General features: G+C 42.8%; 1 protein-coding gene and 1 long non-coding RNA gene across 7 annotated transcripts in view; one reads left to right on the top strand and one right to left on the bottom strand.

Annotated features, from left to right (window-relative positions):
- Positions 1-24,602, top strand: part of LOC309529766 — a 589,156-nt gene that overhangs the window by 432,933 nt on the left and 131,621 nt on the right. The gene's annotated exons all lie outside the window — the stretch shown is intronic.
- Positions 1-24,602, bottom strand: part of HHAT (hedgehog acyltransferase) — a 195,262-nt gene that overhangs the window by 140,145 nt on the left and 30,515 nt on the right. For all 6 annotated transcript variants that reach the window (XM_082217683.1, XM_082217684.1, XM_082217680.1 and 3 more), the window contains 2 exons: positions 19,717-19,888; positions 6,451-6,601 (listed from right to left, as the gene is read on the bottom strand). In XM_082217683.1, the coding sequence (XP_082073809.1) occupies positions 6,451-6,601; positions 19,717-19,888 (323 nt within the window). The remainder of the gene's footprint in view (positions 1-6,450; positions 6,602-19,716; positions 19,889-24,602) is intronic.

Raw genomic sequence — 24,602 nt, 5'->3', positions numbered from 1 at the left:
ATCAGTGACAAAGGTCCCCGCATACCTGCTAGAATTTCAATCCCAACATGCTCTCCACTCCCGCAAAGAGGATCCCCCATCCAAACTGACTGCAGTCGAGTAGCGAAATGTGAAGCGACTCGGAGCCAAAACAGCAATGCAAATGCCTTCCAATTTATTAAACACTTCTGCCTCTAGCCGGATAATCTCTTAATCGCCATGAGCCTGGAGGGAGCTGTCTTTAGGGATTCCGGAAACTTCAACAATGCCAGTTTTCGCGCTATATAGGATTAACAACTTTGATGTTCTAATACACTTGTGAGTACTCCAGAACAGAATAAAAAATTATATTCTCCAAGTAAAAGGTTGTGTGTATTTTGGGGTGGGAGGAACAAGACTCATTAGGTCTACTCAGGCTCAGACTACAAGGAACTCCATATTAGCGATTTGTTCATGGTGTTTCTGGAAATCCGCCCAAGCAGACTAAAAGTCAGAACAGAGGAAGGGTGGGTGGAGAGAGGAGGCTTATTTATTTCCCTCTGTCCCCCACCCCCACCCCACCTCTGAGTTGCTTTCTTTCCCATGGGGAAAACCACAGGGGAAAAAATATAAGGATCTCATATATCATTTCTCCCATAAGTGGAAAAGGATGCTTGAGGAAAGAGAGTTTGACTCGGAAAGTGCCCAGAGGCAAAAGTGTTAAATAGCACTTCTCCTGCTGTGCTTCTTTTCCCCCTGATTTACAGCTAAAGATGGGTGAATTTGTCAGTTTTGTTTTCTGTCAGTTTCTCTTCTCCCCCCCCCCCCGAAACTTCCGTCAGGTCTTTGCTACAGACACACACAGGTAACAGAAGCAGGTGGGTTGTCCAATGTACAGTACAGGAGCTGGTGGAGCTGGTGTGTGTGTGTGTGTGTGCATGCATGGATACATGGATGTATGGATGTATGCCTGGCCTTCATGCATGTTTAGCATCCCACCCCCAATCAGGCTGAATACCCAAACAGCACTATTGTCCTCTGTTTGTGGCCTTCCAGTTTGAAGCCCAGGGCAGTGCAATCCCTCGCCACCTCCAAAGCTTTCTGATATTTTAGGCCATGACCCTGTGCAAATTCAAGTAAGTTCCATTGAGCAACAATTGCCCTGCACCTGCAATAGCCCAGACTACGCTCTCATTGTGAAATCTCTGTTTCTGCCTTCCATCACTGACGACCATATTCCTATAAAAGGCAGCGGACAAATAAAATATCTCTGTACCCCGTGGGTAGCCGTGATCCATTATTTTAACTGTAAGGGCATGAAGGAGTCATAATTCAAGAGAAGCAGAGGGCAAGCTGGGTAGGTTTTCTTAGATAATTGAAATTGACCCATAATTCACCATGGTAGCCATGGGAGATGTTGCTCCTCGCGTAACTCTTCATAACACCGTTCGGCATGAACTGATTTTCAAACACACACACACACACACACAATCCCATCTGCGAAAAGATCACATTTAATTTTTTGGGACAGGCATTGCTTGCTATGCATAACGGGCCAAAACAGCAATAAAAAATATGTCTGAAAGAAAAATAAATATGGCTGGAAAAAAAATAAAGACCGAAGAGGCTGTTGGATCAGGAGAATGGCCAATCTAGGCCACTATCCTGTTCTCACAGTGGCTAACCAGAAGCCTGTGAGAATCTCACCAGCACCTGAGGACAAACCTACTCTCCCTTCCTGTGGCTTTTAGCCTCCAACTATGGAGGCAGAACATACCCATTATGGGTGGTGGCCACTAATAGCCTTTGAACAATCCCTTTTAAACCCACCCTTTGGTGGTCCAACAGTCAATCTCTCTTCCCAAGGAACTCTGGGACTTGCAACTCTGTGAGGGGACGAGAGGTCTTCTCAACACACTTGAACTACAGTTCCTGAGATTCTCTGTGGGGAGCCATGACTGATTAAAGTGGTACAATACTGCTTAAAACGTATTGTTCCTTCCTGTGATTTTTTTTTTCTTGGCACGCCTGTGGTTTAGGGTTAACATTTAAACTAGCTACCGCAACATTTATGCCAGAACATACATAATTTCAAGATGCTTGTTCAGACATTTCACCCCCTTCACACCAACATGGCAACACCTGAAAGTTTCAGCCCTACTAGAAAAATTAACTAACAAACTGAAACTGACACGGGGACAAACAGAAGAAGACGCCTTCACCCCGGTATGGCTCCCCTTTATCACATACACAGCCCAACAGGACAGTGACAATAATCCACCAACAGCATACAAATCAATATGGCTAACCTGATCCAAAACACCCACCCACCTCACCCACACACAAAAACAAAGATCACCACAGCCAATCGCAAGCAAACAATCACACCCTAGGCCAACCCCAACCTCTCTCACCACCAAAGGAACACAAGTGAACAACACAAGCAACGCTGACACCAAACTCTACATACATTAAACATAATAGAAACACCGCCACCCGACCCCACCCCTATCCATCCTCCCTCCCTCCATCCCCTCTCTTTTTTCTTTTTTCTTTTCTTCTCCCCCTAATGCCTCAACAAATGAAATGGATTTGTAAAAATGTTACATGGGAAAAAAAAATACGAGGCACTACACTCCTGTAAAACAAGAAAATCCTGAATAAAAAAAAAACAAAAAAAAAAACCAAAGAACTGCCCGCAGAACAGCTCAGAATGCAACTGTGGTGTTCATATGGAGGTGGTTGCAAAATTCAACCAGTTCAAAGATTGAAGATGGGCAAGTGATGGAGTCATCAGGAGGAAGGTTGTCAAAAATGGCCTTTCAGTTGGAATAATTAAACAAGAGCAATTGAGGAGTCTCAAAACAGCAAATTTAATTTAAATGGGTCCATTGTTAGCTACTCTAATGATTCTCTTTCTTCCAGAATTCATTACTTTCTTTCTTTCCTTAAAACCACAGAAGGCAAACACAGAAGCGCTTCGGTAAAGAGTTTTTAGCCTTTATTAGTCTTTCCTACAATATCTTATCAAAATCAATGGAGACAACACCACATTGTTTGAGGTTATTGCTATTTAAACACTAAGAACCAGAGAACGTTGTTTCTCTATTACAAGGAGGGGTGCATAGAGTCTCATGGAAGGAGACTGACTAATGCACCTTAAGACATAATAACTATAACCTGTTTATTGGAGAAGCACAGGCAGTTTGCTTTCTAATACGGGGATTTACTGAAATAGAAGTCATAATTCCCAAATTTCCATAGCTAGAATTGTACTAAGCACAGTTAAAAACAATTTTCAAGATGAATACCTTAAGGCCAAATTAGACTTTATATGCAAGGTGTGTGTGAGAGAGAGAAACTTTCAATTATTTTTATTTTTAAAAATAATAATAATAATCTGGCTTGAGAGATTGCAAGCAAGAGCAGAAATGTTACCTAACCGTTTCACCACACATTTTTCTCAATCAAAATCCACACAAACGCACACAGAGAGACAGAGGCTTTTATTCCTGCTATGAAATATTTTCACCCATGGAGGGTGAAAACAGCCTGAAAGGGTTGGGTTTGATCAGCAGCCGAAACGAAATCCTTTGCAGAAATAACAGCTCCTATCACCACACACACATAACACAGATTCATTGTACATAACGCTGAACCACTCTGATGTTTTAGACTACACCTCCCATCGGTTTCAGCCAGCTTCCCTAGGTTGGAGGAATTTTGCACTATACGAGCAAGCCGGGGGGGGAGCATTTGGCTCAGACACTGCCCCCCTCAAGTCTCCCAAATGACTAGGAAGAGGACTTTGGCAGAGTTTTGCTTCACTTTTAACTGAATGCTGTTACATATGACTGTATTCAATGTAGTGCTATGGCTGAAATTCCCTATGTTCTCCTCCCCCCTAGAACCCTCTAAATCTGTTCTAAGGGTTCCCCCAACCCTCTGGATCGGATTTGTAGATGGCCTAGGGAGTCCTGGGAGGAAGGAAGTTCCGTTGCACTAGTGGTAATCCTTGGGTGCATCATTTTGTTGAATACCCGCTTCCCCAGGCATTTGACGGTTGAAAGTTCTGTCCCTGGCAACCTTGAAATTATTAGTTTGAGAGTAGTTGGCTGCTTTTAGGAGTTTTTAACAGATTTTTTAGAAGGTTGCTTTTAACAATTTTTTATAACTTAACTGAGGTGCTGGATGTGATGTGCTAGGAAGGCCCTCCCCACAGTACAGTGGTGCCTCGCAAGACGAAAAGAATCCATTCTGTGATTCTCTTCGTCTAGCGTTTTTTTCGTCTTGCGAAGCAAGCCCATTGAAGGATTAGCGGATTAGCGCTATTAGCGGCTTTTAGCGTTAGCGGCTTTTAGCGGCTTATCTGCTGATCGGATCAGCTGATAAGCGGCTTAGAAAAAGGGGGGAAGGGAAAAAACCCCGCAGGAACTCGCAAGACATTGTCGTCTTGCAAAGCAAGCCCATAGGAAATTCGTTTTGCGAAGCAGCTCCAAAAGCGGAAAACTCTTTCGTCTAGCGAGTTTTCCGTCTTGCGAGGCATTCGTCTTGCGGGGCACCACTGTACCTTCTACACATTACATGTGAAGGAGGGAGAGCCTTCTCTGTTGTGGCACCCTGGCAATGGAACACCTTCCCTGCAGAGCACAACCGGTGGAGACTTTTGCTATCTTTTTTTGTTTGCCTTGGTGGATTAGTCGTTTAGTTGTTAGATAGATAAAACTTTATTCGCATTAGCCAACTGCCATAGCAACAGTGAAACACTACAGTATACGCAGAAAAGGAAATTTGATATAAGAGCACAATTTAAAGTCCTGAATCAGCCGTCAGTTAGTGGCCCTTGTTCTGACTGCCCCTGCTATGAACCTGGAAACATTTGCTGTTATCGGCTCATTTTGATCTGATAGCAGAAAGGACATTGTGGCAGTGGTTGAGCGCCCTGGGACGGTTAGTACGAGTGGGGTGATGATCACGTTCCTCAGGTCTTTGTAGAGAGTACAGGACAGGAGGACGTGTGCCGCTGTTTAAGTGCTACCATCTCCACAGGGGCAAAGACGTTTCTCAGGCGGGATATTTTGGAATCGACCCTCAAGTACCGCAGATGGCAAAACAGCCAGTCTTGCAAGTGTAAAAGCACGTCTGGGATAAGAAGTTTGTGCAGATATGGGGCCAGAGAATCAAAATGGGGAGGTGGAAAATGAACATACCAAGGGCAGAATTTCCTTACAGTGGCCAGGTTGTTCTGATGCTCGATATCTTTTAGACGTTGACCAATTAGACTGTTTGTTTTAGTAGCGCCCATAGTGAGTAGGTGTTGTGGGGATAGGCCACAAGAGTGAAGTTTTTGATAGATGGCTTTAAGCCAGGCACTTTTATGGGAGTCTTGAAGTACTAGGGATAGTAAACCAGGGAGATTTGAGTTTAGGCGGAGCCAGTTCTTTGCCAAGTCCATACTTCTACGGAAGGGAGACTGTGGTTTAGTTGTATGTCCCACAAACTGCAGTGAAATTTAATACCTAATTAAGAATAAGAATAAGAACCTAGGCTGCATTTCTGATCTGGAGAGCCAGTGTGGTGTAGTGGTTAAGAGCGGTAGTCACGTAATCTGGGTAACCGGGTTCGAGTCTCCGCTCCTCCACATGCAGCTGCTGGGTGACCTTGGGCTAGTCACACTTCTGTGAAGTCTCTCAGCCCCACTCACCTCACAGAGTGTTTGTTGTGGGGGAGGAAGGGAAAGGAGAATGTTAGCCGCTTTGAGACTCCTGAAGGGGAGTGAAAGGCGGGATATCAAATCCAAACTCTTCTTCTTCTTCTTCTTCTTCATCTACAGAGATTGTAATCCCACCCCTTTCAGGTAAACCTTGCTTCAAAAGCTGCCAAGGACCATTAGATTTCTAATAAAAACCCAACTGGAGGTGCAAAACCAGATAAAGGCCTATGGAAATCAGCAAAATTTTGAGGCATCTCTAAAAGTTACTTTTTTTCTGAAGCAAACCCATTACCTTCCAAAAAGCATAGTGAAAATGATCATCCTCAACACTTTTGCTGCAGGGTCACCTAATCAAAGATTACTTATCCTTCCCTGCATGAATTTTCCACACAAAGTGTCTTTTTCAGGGGGGACAATAATGAAAAATGAATCGTATTTCATAAAGATGTGGGGAGAAAATAATTATCCGATCAGTGGAGCTAAGCGGTTTAGATCCAATTCTAATCATTAAGATGATGAACATCCCAAAGGCAGCCTTCTCTTCACCTCTGTGGCAGGAGAAAAGTAATTATTAGATGGAAGGGAGTTTTTCAAAAGATTAGAAAGAGAAGCAGTTAGGAATGGAAACGCAATGCTGCTTATCAATTTGCAAGTTCTCTTGTAGGTGCCATGTGTCATGTGGCACACAGGCGGAAGGCCACACAGCCCATACATGCCAGGCAGCCATTTCGCGAAAATTCAATCTGCAATAAACCTTTGCAATAAAAAGCAAAACTAACCTCCACATTCCGGAAAAACTGTACATGGTGCTCACACAGCGCGGCAAGTCGGGAGACTTCAGCCCATCCAGTCGGATAACAAGTGCAGGAACACCGAAAAGGACGAGGTATTTCACATAAAAGAAGAGGACCTGAGCTAACGCCAGCCCACCTGAGAAGAATGCAAGGTGGGAAGATTCAAGTCATTATTTTAATACTCATCGTCCTTCCCTCTCCCCGTAAATAAGCTCACTCTTTCATATCGTGCAAATATACATCATTAAGGTGGTCAGTGTCTATTATCTCTTTCAGTTGCGGATGTGGGTGCTGCTGGGTTTGGCCTAGTTGACACTCTGAGTCCCTTCCAACTCTACAATTCTATGATTCTGATGCATGGAACATGTACACCAACTGTGCCTATTAAACAGGTCAAAGCAAAACTTTTCCTTTGGCACTCCTTTCGTGTGACTTGAAGCCATTGGTTCAAGTCATAGCCTCCGGAGCAAGAGAAAACAAGCTTGCTCCATCTTCCATGTGGCAGCCTTGTAGATATTTGAAGATGGCTGCCATATCTCCTCTGATTCTCATAATAATAATAATAATAATAATAATAATAATAATAATAATAATAATAATAATAATAATAATATTTTATTATTTATACCCTGCCCATCTGGCTGGGTTTCCCCAGCCACCCCAACAAAATATTAAAATACAGTAATCCATCAAACATTAAAAACTTCCCTAAACAGGGCTGCCTTCCGATGTCTTCTAAAACTCTGGTAGTTGTTGTTCTCTTTGACATCTGGTGGGAGGGCGTTCCACAGGGCGGGTGCCACCATCGAGAAGGCCCTCTGCCTGGTTCTCGATGTGAGGGAAGCACCAGAAGGCCCTCAGCGCTGGACCTCAGTGTCCGGGCAGAACGATGGGGGTGGAGACGCTCCTTCAGGTATACTGGACTGAGGCCGTTTAGGGCTTTAAAAGTCAGCACCAACACTTTGAATTGTGCTCGGAAATGTACTGGGAGCCAATGTAGGTCTTTAAAGACCGGTGTTATGTGTTATGTTCCCAGTCACCAGTCTAGCTGCCGCATTCTGGATTAGTTGTAGTTTCCGGGTCACCTTTGATCATCTTGTGTGCAGTTGTATGCAATGAGGTTATCCCATTCAAGCAAGGAAGGCAACAGAACTTGCCTTCCCTCTCCTCCACCCTATGCCTACCAAATAGATACCTTCCAGATCAAATGGGACAGGCATGAGGAGAGAGGAAGGGGCCAGGGAGTTCCATTGTACAAGCAGAAGCTCTTGTGCAAATAGGACAAACTTTGTTGGATACAATCCAATGTTTTCAGAACTCTGTCTTATGGATTCCATCATTTTCTGGATGGATGTTCCGGCCCTTCGTGATTCCGCAGCTAAACCACTCCCTGATCTCTTGAAGGACTGTTTCAGGAAAAGCTAAGTGTGGAACAGAACAAACTATTTTGGTGACTCTGATCACAAGCCCAACCTGGGTGGAATCTACACACATATAAAAAACGTTGTGAAAATGCATATATATATATATAATTTGCCATAGCTCACCATCGCCATCTAGTGTCACATTTGTATAATGCACTTTAAAAAGGTAAAGGGAAAACATAATGCACTTTACAACACACTTAAAACATTTTATTTGCAGCTGTACAGCTGAGTCCCTAGTGGCCACAGTGCTAAACATCTCTGGACCTGCAGTAAGCCACCCAGGACAGGATCCCTGACACATTCCCACATAGAAAGATTGATTGCAACCACACTGGAGTCTGCTTAACGTAAAGCAATGTTCAAGTCATGTTCTTCAAGGAGTAAAACATGCACCTGAAATCTCAGGTGCATCTCATATATACACATAGAGCATCAATATGTTAAAACCTCTTCCTTCGCTCATTCTAGTTTATGAACCACAGCAGGTGTAAGAAAACATCAGAAATGTCACACTTCCTTCCAGAATCTCAGCTGGGACCTCCAGGTTTGGATTGGTATAATAAGCAAATATTGATTTTCAGCTCAGCGGAAATCAAGACCTATTGATCTGGGAGATAAATATTTACCCTCAAAGGGCTATAAATCTTCATGTGCCCTAAATATAAAGTCAATAGCTGGTGTGTTCAGTGTTATTACAGACATTGCTCTACTTGTCCGCCCAGAATTCTCTTGGTCTTTTATAGCATGTGTTCCAAAAAATGTGCTTTAAGCTGCCCACACCCCACCACCCTAGAAAAAAAGAACCAAGGTAACAGCCTGCCAACTGGCTTTCATTTTGTGGAAATTTCTGAGCTCCTAAAGACAACCTTCCCAACATTCAGTTCTGAACATTTGCTTTTCTGTGAATTCCTACAATTCCCAGAGCAGTTTAAAAACTAGTTCTTCCCAGGGAACTCTGGAGACTGTACCTCTGTGAGGGAAACTACAGCTCCCAGGATCCCTTGTGACTGTTTAAAGGGGTATAATAGTATTTGTTGGTTTTGAAAAGTATCACACAGTTAGAAATATTTTAGCGTGCAATCCTAAGCATACACACTCACTGACCTTAGTGAGCTTTACTTGCGGAATGGTAGTAGCCTAGTGGTACCTGATTAGCATGGAAATGATTCCAGATTCTCCAGTAGGGAGTGGGAATGTCCCCAGTCTGAGACACTGGAGAGCTACTGCCAGCCAGCGTTGACAGTACTAAATTTGATGTGCCAACGGTCTGACTTCGCATACGCCAGCTTCCCACGTCCTTCACAACTGAGGCTTCTGCATGAACGTTGACACCCATGAAGGCCACCAAAAAGAAGCGGGAAATTGTGACTCTTAACTCTGCACACTTTGCCTCACACAAAATATTGCTGTAGTGGTTGCTGGGCAACACCACTCACTACAGGAGACAGAAATTGCAGGCTTGCTTTTTCAGCAATGGTGGTGGCTAAGCCAAATAGTGAAGTCACCAACCCACCACCACCACCGCTGTCTCCTGAGGGAAAGGCCAGAAGGAAGACGCACAGTTGGATGCTCCTTCCCAAAGATGCAGAGTGCACCCATGTAGTGATAGCCAATCCTTCTCCCTTGCCCACCTCTCCTGCTCTGGAATAGGAAAGGGCAGCATGGCTAAGGGACTTGGGGAGCTTTTCCCACTCTGCTATCAAAGAATCCCCTAGCCTTTCTCCCAAATATGGAGCTGTGGAGCAGCAAATAACTGCTTACCCTTCCCTCCGCACATCTCACTCACTAGAGGGTGATGCTGTCAGTTTGCATTTCTTAGTGCAGAAAGTATTGATCTGATGTACAGAGATCTTTCCTATTCTAATTAATTCAAGAGGGTTCTGGAAGCTTCTCTGTGTGAAAGCAGAAGGTTCACAATGTTTGGGTTATTCCTTCAGAGAAGCTGAGTGCAGTTGGTTTAAACTGGTTCTGTTCTCTCTTCTGTCAAGGTCATGCTGACTATAAAAGTAGGGCCAGAAGGAGCCTAGGTTTCACTTTCTCTTTCTCTTTTCCTTCTGGTGTGGTGTTCTGTAGTACGCTTAGTGTTAAGATTTAGACTTATTATATGTTTAAGTCTGCTGCAACTGGACTTCTTATGGACAGTGCCAGTCTTGAATGTATTGGATTTGTGACCATTATGCTCATTTGCTTTCAGTAGCAGTAAAGCTCTGCTGGATGAAATACAATTGATTCTGGTCTATATTTTGGGAATCCTGCAACGTGTTTAAGTTTTTACTCTGCTAACCATATGTTGGAATCTACTCTGGATCAATCTTGAGTAGAATTTCATGACAGGTGCCACACCAGCTGTGGCAAGCACACTCGTTTACGCCTCTTCTCCCCTTCAGATGCAGATCCCGGGTGGTAGTCAACCGAGAAGAGACCTATTGAAATGAATGAACCTCTCTTACCCATGTTCCTTAATCTCAGTGGGCCTACTCTGATAAAAATTTAGTTGAATACCACCCACACAGTGCAGCAGAGAATGTCTGCGTTCAGTTTCCTGATCCCAATGGGATTTGCAGTCAATGCCAGTCAGCTGACAGGTGCTGAGTGCAAGCCCCTTTCGGTAGAGATCTTCCATTCAACCTGGATTGAGGTCCAACCAGGCAACAAAGAAAGAAAGGGAAGAATTGGGAGCTATTTCAGAGTGCACTCCTGATTATTTCCTTTGAAGTTGGGTCAGCTGATGTTAATGGTTTCAGGTGATTGACTGGCCTAACTGGCCTGAGTACTTTGCCCACCAATCAGATCCTGTCCCGTCCCACCCCCACCCCCCACCCCCGGCTGTAGCATATTCTAAAGGGTTAGATATACATGAAAGACTCCAAATATATTTTGTAATCCATGAACTGGGGCTGTCACTGTATTTGGCTAGAAGATTCTACTATTCATTCTCCTGTTCATTTCTCAAAAGCATGCGCATGATAAAAGTGAAAGTTCTTGTGCTAACTGTTTCCCATCATTCACTTTCTGGGCATGAAAAGGTCACTAAAAAAAAAATCAAACCACAATTCTAGTTTATTCAGGGCTGGTCCTGGAATTAGGCAAACTGAGCTCATGACCTCGGGCAGGAAATCTGTGGCACGAAATAGTTAATCGTTAATTATTTACCAAATGATCCTATTTTTTTACTTTGAGGTCATCTCTTTGGATTTTCTGCCTCAAGCACCAAACCTCCTTGGGCCAGTTCTGCATTTAGCATCAAGGCCAATAACCAAACTACATTGGAAAACGTACAGCTCCTTACATGTAGGTTTGCATAGATAGCTATTCTGAAGGTTTCCATGTTAATGTTTTCTCTCCAGAGAGTTCTCCTGCAATACATGCAGCAGCAGCAGCCACCATAACAAGCGCTGTTAAAAACAAGAGCATTGGCCCTTAAATAATTTACTTACAATTCCAACCACCCTTATTTAGCAAGTGGCTGTTGGCACACCTGCTTGAGTCATCTTTGTGTTAGTACCAGAGATGCTCCTCTCGAAAGAGAATATTCTATGCACTGCTTCAATTGATCGGCAGAAGCGAGTAAAAGATTATGAGCCAGGGCTTAACAAGCCGCTTCGTTTCCAATATAACGGGGTGTCTGGAAACCATATCCTTTTTGATACAGCTAGGCTAGCCCTGCTAAACTGCCAGCTGAAAACAGCTGCTTCTGACCCTAAAACAGTACTGATATGTCCAGGAAAAGATATGGGGCAGATGTTTACTGCGAACAAAACTTTGCCATATTTCCCTTCCCTGGACAAATCCAATCCCTCTCACCACAAGGTATCTTTTTATTTGTTCATTTGAAAGAGCGTTTCCCCCCTTTTTGCAGGAAAGCCAAGACGGCTAATGTCACTTTTGCAAGATGCAACTCAACAATTACGAAAAGAGACGAAAGCCTAAAGAGCAAAATAATCACGAAGCACCACACTTTAATACAGTCAAACGAGTAACCTTGCAGAGAAGCTCCACTGTGTTCAGCGAAGCTTATCCCAGGTGTGGAGGATTGAGACCTAAATAGAGTAGTGTTTCCAGTTCCTTCCAGAGGCCTGTCAAGCTCAGGCAGGCTTCCTGGGGAAGGAATTCCACTGACTGATTTCACACAATTGATAGATGGTATCTGAAAGCAGGGCCTCCTCAGGGGAGCTAAATGGATGGGAAGCGTTTGTATAGCGAAAGACGCATCCTCAGATATCCTTTCAACTTTAAACAGCCTTGATAAGCGTTATCTAGATGCCCCTGGTAAGAAAAGCGACCTGACATTAGAAAGAGGCTTACTGGGATAAAAACTGCTGTTGAGAGTTCTCCTCTTGCAACTGGGAAAGAAAGAAAGAAAGAAAGAAAGAAAGAAAGAAAGAAAGAAAGAAAGGGAGCTCCACGGCCAAGTGCATGAGGTAGAATTGGGCCTGCTTCAAGCAATCAGCCATGAGGCACTCTGGACTCCAGCAGGAAGGGAACTAACCAGCCTAGCTCAAGCTGCTAAAATGCTGTAGCTGGATCAGGATTCAAATCCCCACGCAGCCCTTCAGCTCACTGGGTAACCTTGATCTAGTCTCAGCCTCACCTGTCTCACACGGCTGTTTGCGGGAATTGTAGGGCAAACAGAATGTACATCACCTTGAGCTCCTTGGATAGGTAGGATAGAAATGCAATAAATAAGTAAATAAATAAGCAAACTCCCATTGTGTTCACAAGCAACCTGCGCAGAAATGCATTCACTAGTCAAAGTGTGCACATATGAGTGGAAATATCATACAAAAATACACCGTATTAAGGGAATTTGCTTGCAGGAATGTGTGAGGAAAATTTTGCACTAAAATGCTGACACTGAGTTTCATGAGGAAGAATGAATTTGCATGATTATTCATTTATTAATAAAATTTATACACACACACACACACACTCCTCACAAAAGAGCACAGGGTAGCAATGTAAAAAGTGTAAAGCTGAACTTAAGCCTGAAAAAAATGAGTAACTGAGAAAAACTGGAATCGACTGATTCACCCCCTCTCTTGTTTATAGTACTGTGAGCCTCTTTGTCATGTATCCTCTTTTGAAAAGTGAGTATAGACTTGAGATTTTATGACTGAGTTTTCCTTTATCACTATGGGTCGCTCTTCCAAATCCAACCTTGAAAGAAAAAAGGAAGGAGTAATTTTTGCTGTGTGTCTTTCAAAGCTAATTTTCTCCTTTCAAAAAACACATACTGGAAGCTCCTTCCCTCAAATGCAGGAGGAGAGAGGGAAACACATTTTGATAAACAATGAAAAGCAAGTAAATTATCTTTAAATCATGGGTCAGTGTCTGGGGTAGGATCCAATGTTTCCTTTTGCGATTACCTACCAAAAGAAGATGGGAGGCACCAAGCCCTATTCATGGAAGAATCTAGAAAGTGCATGGAAAAATATATCAAGCCCAACACGCTTCAGGCTAGAGCCCTTTTTCAAGAGGGAAACTAAATACAAGTACATTAAAAAAAAAAAAAGTTCACAGTGCCTAACTGTCTGAAAGTCAGGGAAAGTTTTCTGCCCACAGCATCCCAGGAGGCTGTTGCCAGATCCAACTATTAAAGGCAGAATAGGTTACGGGGTTTTTGAATCCCTGAACATACCGTACATCCTACATAATAAACCACCAATCTGAATTGGCTTCAAAGAGTGAGGAAAGTCTTGAAAGAAGTATCATCAAGATATGCAATCTTCTTTCCTACCGCCTCCGCGGTGCTAGTACTCCTTCACATCATGACAAATACACCCTCAGCAACCTTCCACTTATTTAGAGGATACAGACTAGACAAAAGATGAGAAACATAGCTTGTAGCAGCATTCTTTATATGGATCTTTAGTCTTGAAATCTGTCGCATCAGAAACAGAATGCAACATAGCTAAAGACAGTTTATTGATGCCTCCCCTTGATCTATCCTCTGGGCTTCAGCTGTTTAGTATTGATATTATTACATCTTTGTAATAATGGGCATTCTGGATATCCTTTGAACGCTTCTTGGAAATTTAATCTGGTTGTAGTGGAAGGGTTTCTGAATTTGGCATAAAAAAAACAACAACACTTTTTGTAGTTATTTCAGGAAAACAACTTTGTTCACCAAGCCCATTCCTGAACTGAGTCCAAGGATGAGTTGTCTGCCAGTAATGAGGAGCTTAAACCAAGAGCACAGAAGACACTGCAGTTTTTTTCTCTCCAGTCAAGATAATCTCAAAAGGCTTGAGAAAAACAAGCACCAAGCCGCGGACTATTCAACAGTTGTTACAGACTTTAAAATGTTCTGCATGGATAGCTACTTTTCACCTGCTGGAGGGCTTTTTAATATATATACATATTCCTATTAATACTTTTTATGAAGTCCTCACTTGTCCCTTGTTTGGGGAGGAACATCTCATTAAGCACCCTAAATTATATTTTGTATTGTCTGTTTTCAAATGCAAGATGCCAAATATTTCGCTTCCTCCTCCTTATCTTGTAGAATAATGATACCACAGCAAAAAGCCCCAAACAGCAGCAAAACAGATTCTTTTGTTGACTTTCCATTAGTATGTAGATGAATGCACAGACACTAATATGTTCAAAAACAAAACACTGGAAGCTTTAAACCTGAACTCACCCAATTCTCGCTTTATCTTCTGGATTATTAGACAACAAATTAAAAGACACCAGCTACAGATAGTATTCTTAGACACAATCAGAATCAAGCTCCAGTTTTAATTTGACAATAATAAATTAAACAGCAATAAAATTTAGCAATTATAGAGCACATGACAGTGTGCAAAGCAGTTCACATATATCAGCTCAATTATTCCTTAACACAATCCTGTGTGCCCGCCCCTGTTTTATTAAACACTATGCTGAAAAGGCTGAGGACCACACAAGATGGATGTAAAATGAGTCTTTTAATGTTATGTGAAGGTATTTTAAAATGCAAATAGCATCACCTGGGCATGTTCATCAATATCAGGATTGCAGCAGGCAGAGTGGCCGATCCTGAATAATCACAATGGCTTCCAGGAGTCCTGTAAATTGAAGGGATTTACCGCATTGCTTCTGTGGTCCTGAGGAAACTTCCACCTCTGAAGGTGCTCTCTGCATTAAAAGGAGACCCATCAGTGGTGCAAATGAAAATAACAATATCAGAGGAAGTACCTTCCTCAAGACCACAGCACAGAAAGAAAGGGTTAAGTTTCCCCTTCCCTCCAGTTCCAATCCCAATAGTAATCACACACCCTTGATTGATGCCATTTGCATTTTTAAAATATTGGGATGACCCTCGGGATCCCTTCCAACTCTTAAGATTCTATGATTCTATGAAACTGATGAACACACAGGCTTCACATGATTCCAGTTACAGATAGGTAGCCGTGTTGGTCTGCCATAGTCAAAATAAAAAAATTCCTTCCAGTAGCACCTTAAAGACCAACTAAGTTAGTTCTTGGTATGAGCTTTCGTGTGCATGCACACTTCTTCAGATACACTGAAACAGAAGTTGCCAGATCCTTCTATATAGTGAGAAGGTGGGGAGAGATTGGCAGATAGCTGAGATGAGCCTGTTGACGACTCTTAACGACTGCAATAGGTCTTAGTCATGTATAATGAGATAAGAATCCAATGTCTTATCTCATTATACATGACTAAGCCATTTTTCACCTTGCCTTTTCCTGTAAGACCTATTGCAGTCGTTAAGAGTCGTCAACAGGCTCATCTCAGCTATCTGCCAATCTCCCATTCCCACCACCCTTCTGAGTAATACCCCTCCCCACCTTCTCACTATATAGAAGGATCTGGCAACTTCTGTTTCAGTGTATCTGAAGAAGTGTGCATGCACACGAAAGCTCATACCAAGAACTAACTTAGTTGGTCTTTAAGGTGCTACTGGAAGGATTTTTTTTATTTAGGCTTCACATGAAAAATAGATACTGCTCTCACCACAAAGAAACCCTCCAGATTCCATGTGGTTGTTTTCAATTTATTATATTTTGAAGAAGAAGAAGAAAGGACCTCTGGACAGTTAAGTCCAGTCAAAGGGGACTATGGGGTGTGGAACTCATCTTGCTTTCAGGGCAAGGGAGCCGGCGTTTGTCCGCAGACAGCTTTCCGGTGTGGTGTAGTGGTTAAGAGTGGTAGACTCGTAATCTGGTGAACTGGGTTTGCTTCCCTGCTCCTCCACATGCAGCTACTGGGTGACCTTGGGCTAGTCACACTTCTGTGAAGTCTCTCAGTCTCACTCACCTCACAGAGTATTTGTTGTGGGGGAGGAAGGGAAAGGAGGTTGTTAGCCGCTCTGAGACTCCTTAGGGTAGTGATAAAGCAGGATATCAAATCCAAACTCTTCTTCTTCTTCTTTCCAGGTCATGTGGCCAGCATGACTAAACTGCATCTGGAGCAATGGGACACCATGACGAGTGCCAGAGTGCACAGAAATGCCGTTTACCTTCCCGCCAGAGTGGTACCTATTTATCTACTTGCATTGCTGTGCTTTCAAACTGCTAGGTTGGCAGGAGCAGGGACACAGCAACGGGAGCTCACCTCATCACGTGGATTTGAACAGCCGACTTTTCAATCAGCAAGCCCAAGAGGCTCGGTGATTTAGACCAAAGAGCCACCCACTCCCATCTCGTAAAAGACTTAGTTTTAACATATGCAGTTTCAGTCCTCCAAAAATAACAGATTAAGCAGAGATCTGAACCATTACAAAAGTATACAACCCTCCTGTCTAATCCTCAAATGCTGCACAGATTGTATTTTTTGCATTTATTTTTGTTTTGTTTTTACTAATGATGTTATCTATCTCCACTGGCTTCAGGTTTACATTGCTAATTGGTCATTGCTTCTTTTCATACTAGATGAGGCTGAGCAGTCTCCCGCTTCATCCTGCCTAAAGAAGGTTCCATACATTTCAAACCTTCCCAGAATCCAGGGGCACCAACTATAGGGGGCAGAAGGAGCTTCAGCCCCCTCAATATTTATGGGCAGGGGGCTAAGCCCCCACAATATTGAAGGGGCCACCATTCCCCACCACCAACAGATGAGGGCTTGCTTGCCAGGTGGGGCAGGAGGCATGGAGGACGATTTTCACCCTCTGCGCCCCCCACTGCCGATGGGTGAGTGCTGGCCTGCCTGGTGAGGAGGGACAGGTCACATGACGCCAGGCCCCCTCAATGTGGGGGGCAAGTTGGCACCCCTGCCAGAATCTCAGTAAGAATCACATTTAGTGTTAGGGACCACCTGAGCTAGAACCAGGGCTCACTCTGTGTACAGGTGCAAGTCCTCATGATCAACTGAACGTCGGCATGGACAAAATATGGGTCACCTGACATCTTTGTGACATCAGGTAATTGACAGGTGGGTGGCTCTGCCCAAATGTCAAACTTTGCCCATGGGGATGAGATGATGAGGAAGCAAAGGATCCAGTCCACCAGCTAGATCCAGTTCCTCACACCTGGTCTAGATAAAGAGCTTTGTGTAAGTTGGGTATGATCAACAATAGCATTCCTTGTTCTGTTATTTGCAGTTTGAGGCTCAGGGAAAGCCTGGGCAGAAAGGTAAGCATTCACAGTTGTGCATTCCTTCCACATTTAATTAACATTAGACTTGTTTTAGAATGCCCTATTTTCCCTTCCCTTCCCTTCCCATTTCTTTTTCTTTCTTTCTTTCTTTCTTTCTTTCTTTCTTAGCGCCAGAAACAAAAAAAGCAAGCTTAAGCTTACATTATCAAATGATCACCTGATTGATCACCTGATTCACCATCAATTTCAAAAATCCACCATATGACCATGCATCTCATTTCCAATCACCTGGTCAGGATTATCTTGCGGTTATCGAGATCTGACACCGATTGCATTAAACGAACTTGGCGGCAATCGATTTCACAACGCTGCTTGTTCCACGTCGTATCAATTTCTTCTTTATTGTATTGAGTCCAGATGTGTGGAACCCAAAAGAGCACGGGTTCCCTATATTTGGTCTCTTAATTTACCGGTAAAAGAATAAGGCTGAATATGTTCCATCAGTTATTAATTTTCTGTCATTTAAACATGAAATGTGCCAGCAACTAGACCTTCTTTAGCTTACTGAATGGTATCCTTATTTGAACATTAATCATCAGTTCTGAATTTCATGAACTCCTAATAAAGCTGTAGAGAAAAACATGTCTCTTTGTGTGGGCAACGTTCTAGGACTTGTTATTCCTGCCTGAGGTGCAAGATGAACTGCAGCTTCCTCGCTTATGTATGTCACAGTGTTGGTAGAGTTGCCAGCAAACCCCTCCAGACCTGCAAATTCTCTCCTTTCGGGTATTTTCAAAAGGATTAGCGTAAGGAGCTATTTCAAAAAGACACAGCGGCCCCATGCCATTTGTGACTGTTTCGCCTGCCAGCACCCAAGACCATGGGTCAGGCTGGCCAAAATGGATATAACACACTGGCAGGGAGAGAGCAGGATTGGGCCAAAGTTATTATCAAATGGCTGTAAGCCACAGTTCCAGGCTGCTCCAATCTGCGCATGGCACAGGAAAGGCCAGCTTTTCCCCAGGACTGAAGATAACAAGGTAGCCCCACGGACTATGAAAGCTCCATGGGCCTACCACAACCTCAAATCATTCATTTATTATTATTTAAGTCATTGCTTTGCCCCCAAATATCTTGAAGCAGAATGAAATTCAACACTAAAATGTTAATATAACATATATATGTGTGTGTGAGGGTAGCCAATAGATCTCAAGCCATCGGTGAATTATGGACAGATTAAGCGAATGAGACCAACACTGGGTCTAATGGTCAAGAGGGCAGTTTCTGTATGTGCTGCAGAAGGAAGTGAGGGGCAGATGGGGCTTGTCAACCTGGGAAGGTATCCCATCTAGGAGAAGGGAAACTCTGATTCTAAGACGGTTGGATGGTGCCTTCTATGCCTCCTTCCAGCAGGTCTTGCAGCCAAGCTGGTACCAAACATATTGCTTTGCTAACAACAACAACAATCATCATCATCATCATCATTTATTATTTATTATTTATACCCCACCCATCTGGCTGGGCTTCCCCAGCCACTCTGGGCGGCTTCCAAAAAATATTAAAATACTGTAATACATCAAACATTAAAAGCTTCCCTAAACAGGGCTGCCTTCAGATGTCTTCTAAAAATCTGGTAGTTGTTGCTCTCTTTAACCTCTGGTGGGAGGGCGTTCCCTTTGGACCACATCTGCAAGGCTGAGAGGGGGGCTTCATCATCTGGGCAGCCCAAGACCTCCATACACACTGACCAGGCTTGCACCCTGGGAGGTCACTTTGGTGCTGCAGCAGTTTGACTTCACCCTTGGAGGCACAACTCCATGTTTCTTGAGACAGATGGATGTCATCAACAGCAGTGTGTGTGTGTGTGTGTGTGTGTGTGTGTGTGTACATGTATGTATGATATGTATTAAAATATTCATAAAACCTAAATAAATTCAACAACAGCCAATGAACATTGTCAGGTCTATCCACAATATCTAAAATGGGCTAATAACCAAGCTGGGGAAAGCCTGAGAAAACAGGCTTTGTTTTTGACAGCCGTTGGAAGCACCCGTACATTAAAAACAAAATAAGAGTCCTGCTGGATCAGGCCAAAGGACGTTTGCTGAACCTTTGCTGCTTACAAGCTGCCTGTAGGCATCTGGTTAGCCACTGCGAGAACAGGATATTGCCTACAGGGAGCCTGCCAGCAGCAGAAACCTGAAACAAATGTACTTCTCTTAGGAGGAACAATACACTGCAGATCTCACTGGTTTACTGCATAAAACCAATAGACAGGCACTAACCTAGGGTCCAGTAGGTCACTGCTTCCAGATGTGAAGGACTGCTGCAGATGGCATGTATATACATAAAGTGAATCATTGACTCTGCCAGCCACCACCAAAGCAAAATACGAACGGAGCCCCTGATGAAAACCCAGAGGTTGAACTTCAAACTGCAGGTTTCTTGTTTATTCATCTGTATTAGAAATAATAACAACAACAACAACGGTGATGATAATGAATGATAACAATACTGTATAGAAAAGATAGGACATTTAGGCTGCAATCCTATATACACACTTACCTGGGAGTGAGTCCTACTGAACTCAGTGGGACTTACAGTGGTACCTCAGGTTAAGAACTTAATTCATTCTGGAGGTCCGTTCTTAACCTGAAACTGTTCTTAACCTGAGGTACCACTTTAGCTAATAGGGCCTCCCACTGCCGCCGTGCGATTTCTGTTCTCATCCTGAAACAAAGTTCTTAACCTGAGGTACTATTTCTGGGTTAGCGGAGTCTGTAACCTGAAGTGTCTGTAACATGAAGTGTCGGTAACCTGAGGTACCACTCTACTTCTGAGCAGACATGCAAAAGATTGCCCTGTTAATTAAGACAAGCAGTCTCATTTTAAAATATTTTAAAAGGTATGTCTGGATAGTAAAGTACTGAATGTATTCGGCTGGCCAGTGCTCATGGAGGCTTGTACAGTAGTCTCAGTTTGGCTGACAAATTTTATTACAGTGGTACCTTGGGTCTCGAATTTAATCCATTCCAGGAGTCCATTCGACTCCCAAAATGGTTTGAAAACCAAGGTGTGGCTTCTGATTGGCTGCAGGAGCTTCCTGCACTCAACCGCATTGGACGTTTGGCTTCCAAAAAACGTTCACAAACCGGAACACTCACTTCCGGGTTTGCAGCATTCGGGAGCCGATTTGTTCGGGAGCCAAGCTGTTTGACTACCAAGGTATATGTATTTGAAGTGTAATATTAAGGCCATTATTGAAGTGTGGAGTAATTAAAAACCTGAGATGTGTGGATAGCGCTTCTGTAAATAAATGAGCACAAAGACCAGACTTTTCCAAGCTGGTGCCCTTCTGATGCTTTGAACTACAACTCCCAGCAGCCCCACCAAGCATGGCCAATGGCTGGAAGTGTAGTTCAGCAACAACAACTGGAAAATTAAAGGTTCCCCACACCTGATATAAATCATGGTGTGTGGTGGGGGACTCACACGTGGCATTTTGCTGTTTGTACCCATATGATTATGACAAACTGCGGGCTCTACTTCTTGTAACCAATTTCCAAACAGAAGGAGCAGGAATCCATCACATTTGAAGTGCTTCTGACATGCTCCTGATCCTAAAACATAAATACTTCAAAGTAAACCAATTTCAACTGAATTTTCCTATGTGTGAAATCTACTGCAGGAATGCAGTTTTTAAAGTCCCTTTTCCAGTGCTTTATTCTAGAAAAAGAGGTGACAGAACTCACTACAAACGCATCCTTTGTTCTCTTATAATGGCAACGGTGCCCAACTGAGAGAAGCTGGAACTGATTTCCTGTGAAAAGAAAAGAACTGACTGAAAAGAAGCACTGCCCTTTCCTGATCTTTCCTGATCTTGCACACCAGGTTTCCTCAGAGAATCCAATCGTATATCGAAGGAGGACCAACCAAGATATTTGTCTAACATTATCAAATCCCCACTTTAAACTCTCAATGTTTCTTTATAAGTGCTTCATCGACTCACACTAACTCTGGATCACGTACGTCAACCAATGCACTTGTTCTGTTAGCGAAAGGATTTCTGTTTCCACACCTTGGGCCCTGCTCCACAGAGTTGGGGCAAGCCCTGGATCAGGTTCAGGGGGGATATGGGGAGAGGAGAAGTTCTCTGGCATGGCATAAAGTCATTGCACTGATTGAATGAGTGTGCTCTCTTTACATTGTCAGATTTTCTAGCATTTTGTTCATTAAATGATTTAAATAGAGTAAGTCTATCAGGATTCCCACGCTTCAAGCTTTATGACGATCTTTGTGTAATAGTTATGAGTCTGCTTGCGTGGATATGACTTTATTTTTTTAAAAAAAAACCTGACCAAATTTTTATTCCTTAGTAAATTACTAACACATAAAAAAGCTTAAAAGATTTAGCCTTTCATCCCCCTTCACTTTTATCCGTCTCTCTAATGTCTGCTCACATCATGCAGAGCTGACTCACTTCTCTGAGCATCATGCTTAATCATTCTGCAAAGTTCCCTTCAACCCATAATGGCCGGTAGAATTCGCCTCCCCCACCCCCAAAAGGCATGTGAGATTAGAATAGCCTCAACATCTAGTCTTTATCACCTGTTGGGATAATTGTTTGTGAAAAAGCATTTTGTTCCCTGACCTCTCAGGAAAGAGATTCTGAATGAATAAAGGCAATTAACCGTAGAGAAATGTGCTTATTTCCCTTTACACTCAGGATTTGCATTCAGGATTTCAAGCAGGAATAATTAAAATGTTGTTTTGAAATATTAAATTTGGAAAAAGTTGCCTTTATAGGAAGGCATTCAGGCAACCCAATAAAGCAGGAAAATGATTCATTCAGAAGTATACTCACGTGTTAACTCATTTTTTGTTCAATGTGTGAATACCACTTTCTATTATTATTATTATTATTAAGCACGCCCTCAGGAAACACTGGCCAGCTTACACAAAATATTTTTAAAACACAGTAATAATTAACACCCCCCTCAAAAAAAACCCCACCTTCCTTGCATAGAAGCAGCATAAAATAATTTTCAGCCCAGATGTAGGACACAGTTAGAACACCTGGGTTAACAAAAAAAGCATTTGAAAGGCCTTAATTTGTTTTAACTGATTTTAACAGTGTATTTTTTAAATCTACCCTGGGACCTCATGGTGGAGATAAGGTAAGAAATCTAATTACAATGACTAATAACAGAAAAGGCACAGAAAGGGAGCTTCTTTGGGGAGGCTATCTCCCACAACACAATGAACTATGTATTTTTGCACTCAAGACAATTTTGTCCTCCACAAGCAAACTCATTTGATGAGCCCTGATGTGAAGATAGCCAGACCCTACTTAGAGAGCATACACTAAATGGTGGTGGCCCACTTTCAAACTACGGTAGGCCAGAAGGTCAAAAATAAGAACCTCGGGCTGGACACCATTCTCTTTCTTGCCCCCCACCCCTGACTTCTGGATGTTATATTCTCTTTTCAGAACTTTGTTGCTGAGAATGGCTTCTCAGGGGTTTGACAGACTGCAAAATGTTTCTCATAGGGATGCTTTCAAGTTAGTAGGACCTTAACACTAAGAGCTAAGGTAGCTAACATTTCCCTTTTTCTCTGTGATTGAGTAATGGTTATTAGTTTCTCCTCAACTATGAGACCTAACCTTTAATGCAGTGTGCATTTCTCGCTCTCTCTTCACAGATTCATGGAAGGTACATACTCTTTTAAGGAAGCATTACATGCAAAACAGAAGTATAAAACATAAATGGAGTTGCCAGAATAGTTCAGAAGTACCTAACTGATATATATCTACACAGAGGATTTAGCCCAGGCATAGGCAAACTCAGCCCGCCTGATGTTTTGGGACTACAACTCCCATCATCCCTGACCACTTGTCCTGTTAGCTAGGGATGATGGGAGTTGTAGTCCCAAAACATCTGGAGGGCCGAGTTTGCCTATGAATGATTCAGCCTAAATCTCAAATCATCTAAAATTCTGCTATTCATCTAAAAGTTTCCAATATCTTTCAGGTTTCCTGGTTTTCTTTCTTTCCTTTGGGAAAAAAAATCTGAAATGTCCCTCATCCAAAGATATCAGGAGTGGGAACAATAATGAAAAGCCATAGAAGCAAAATGTAGCCCACCATAAAAGTATAAAAACTGAAAGACAAGGGAAAATCAAACGAATGCGGCCCTTTTAAAATGCCTGAGCAAACAAGGAAGTCTTACAGCACATGTCTGCAATCAGCTGAGCCAGGGATCAGCCATAGCTATTCTCTACAGCAGTGATGGCCAGACTTGGCCCTCCAGCTGTTTTTGGACCACAACTCCCATCATCCCTAGCTAACAGGACCAGTGGTCAGGGGTGATGGGAATTGTAGTCTCAAAACAGCTGGAGGGCCAAGTTTGGCCATCACTGCTCTACAGCATCAAATGTTAAAATAAAAAAAATTCCTTCCAGTAGCACCTTAAAGACCAACTAAGTTAGTTCTTGGTATGAGCTTTCGTGTGCATGCACACTTCTTCAGATACACATATTCTTCAGATACACATACGCATGCACACGAAAGCTCATACCAAGAACTAACTTAGTTGGTCTTTAAGGTGCTACTGGAAGGAATTTTTTTTATTTTGACTATGGCAGACCAACACGGCTACCTATCTGTAACCAGCATCAAATGTTGCTATACTGGCATAACTCTTTCACCTCAGCTCTACTGGCACAATTTACGCCAGCTTCCTACGTTAGGACTGCTCTGTTAACCAGGCACTGAAAAGATAATAATGCTGACACCCACTGAGCTTCTCTAGAAAGGGCAATTGTAAGTTGTGGCACCACCACAGAAAAGCTCCTCTCCTATATGCAAGCATTAACACACTCCAGAAAGTGACAACACCTGTAGAAGGCCCTCAGAGTGGTTCTGAATACAGGGGGGAAATGCTATAAATAAGTCAGAAATTAAATTGTTATAACAAAATGTTTAAAAAGCTATGTATAAATTCCTTCGATTTTTATTTTTATTTTTGCTCTTTGGAACCATCTAGTGTTGCATGTTTATAATGAATTCAAAACGGTTTTTGACTAATGTAGTTAAGATTCTTAATTCACAGATAAAATGATATAGGAAGAGGCATTCTTCCCAGTGTTTGGGTCCCAAGCCATTTAAGGC

The sequence above is a fragment of the Podarcis vaucheri genome (genome assembly GCF_965113315.1).
Source record: "Podarcis vaucheri genome assembly, chromosome: 3".
Taxonomy (NCBI): domain Eukaryota; kingdom Metazoa; phylum Chordata; class Lepidosauria; order Squamata; family Lacertidae; genus Podarcis; species Podarcis vaucheri.
Note: the sequence above shows the minus strand (reverse complement) of the source record. Positions and strands in the feature narration are given on the sequence as shown.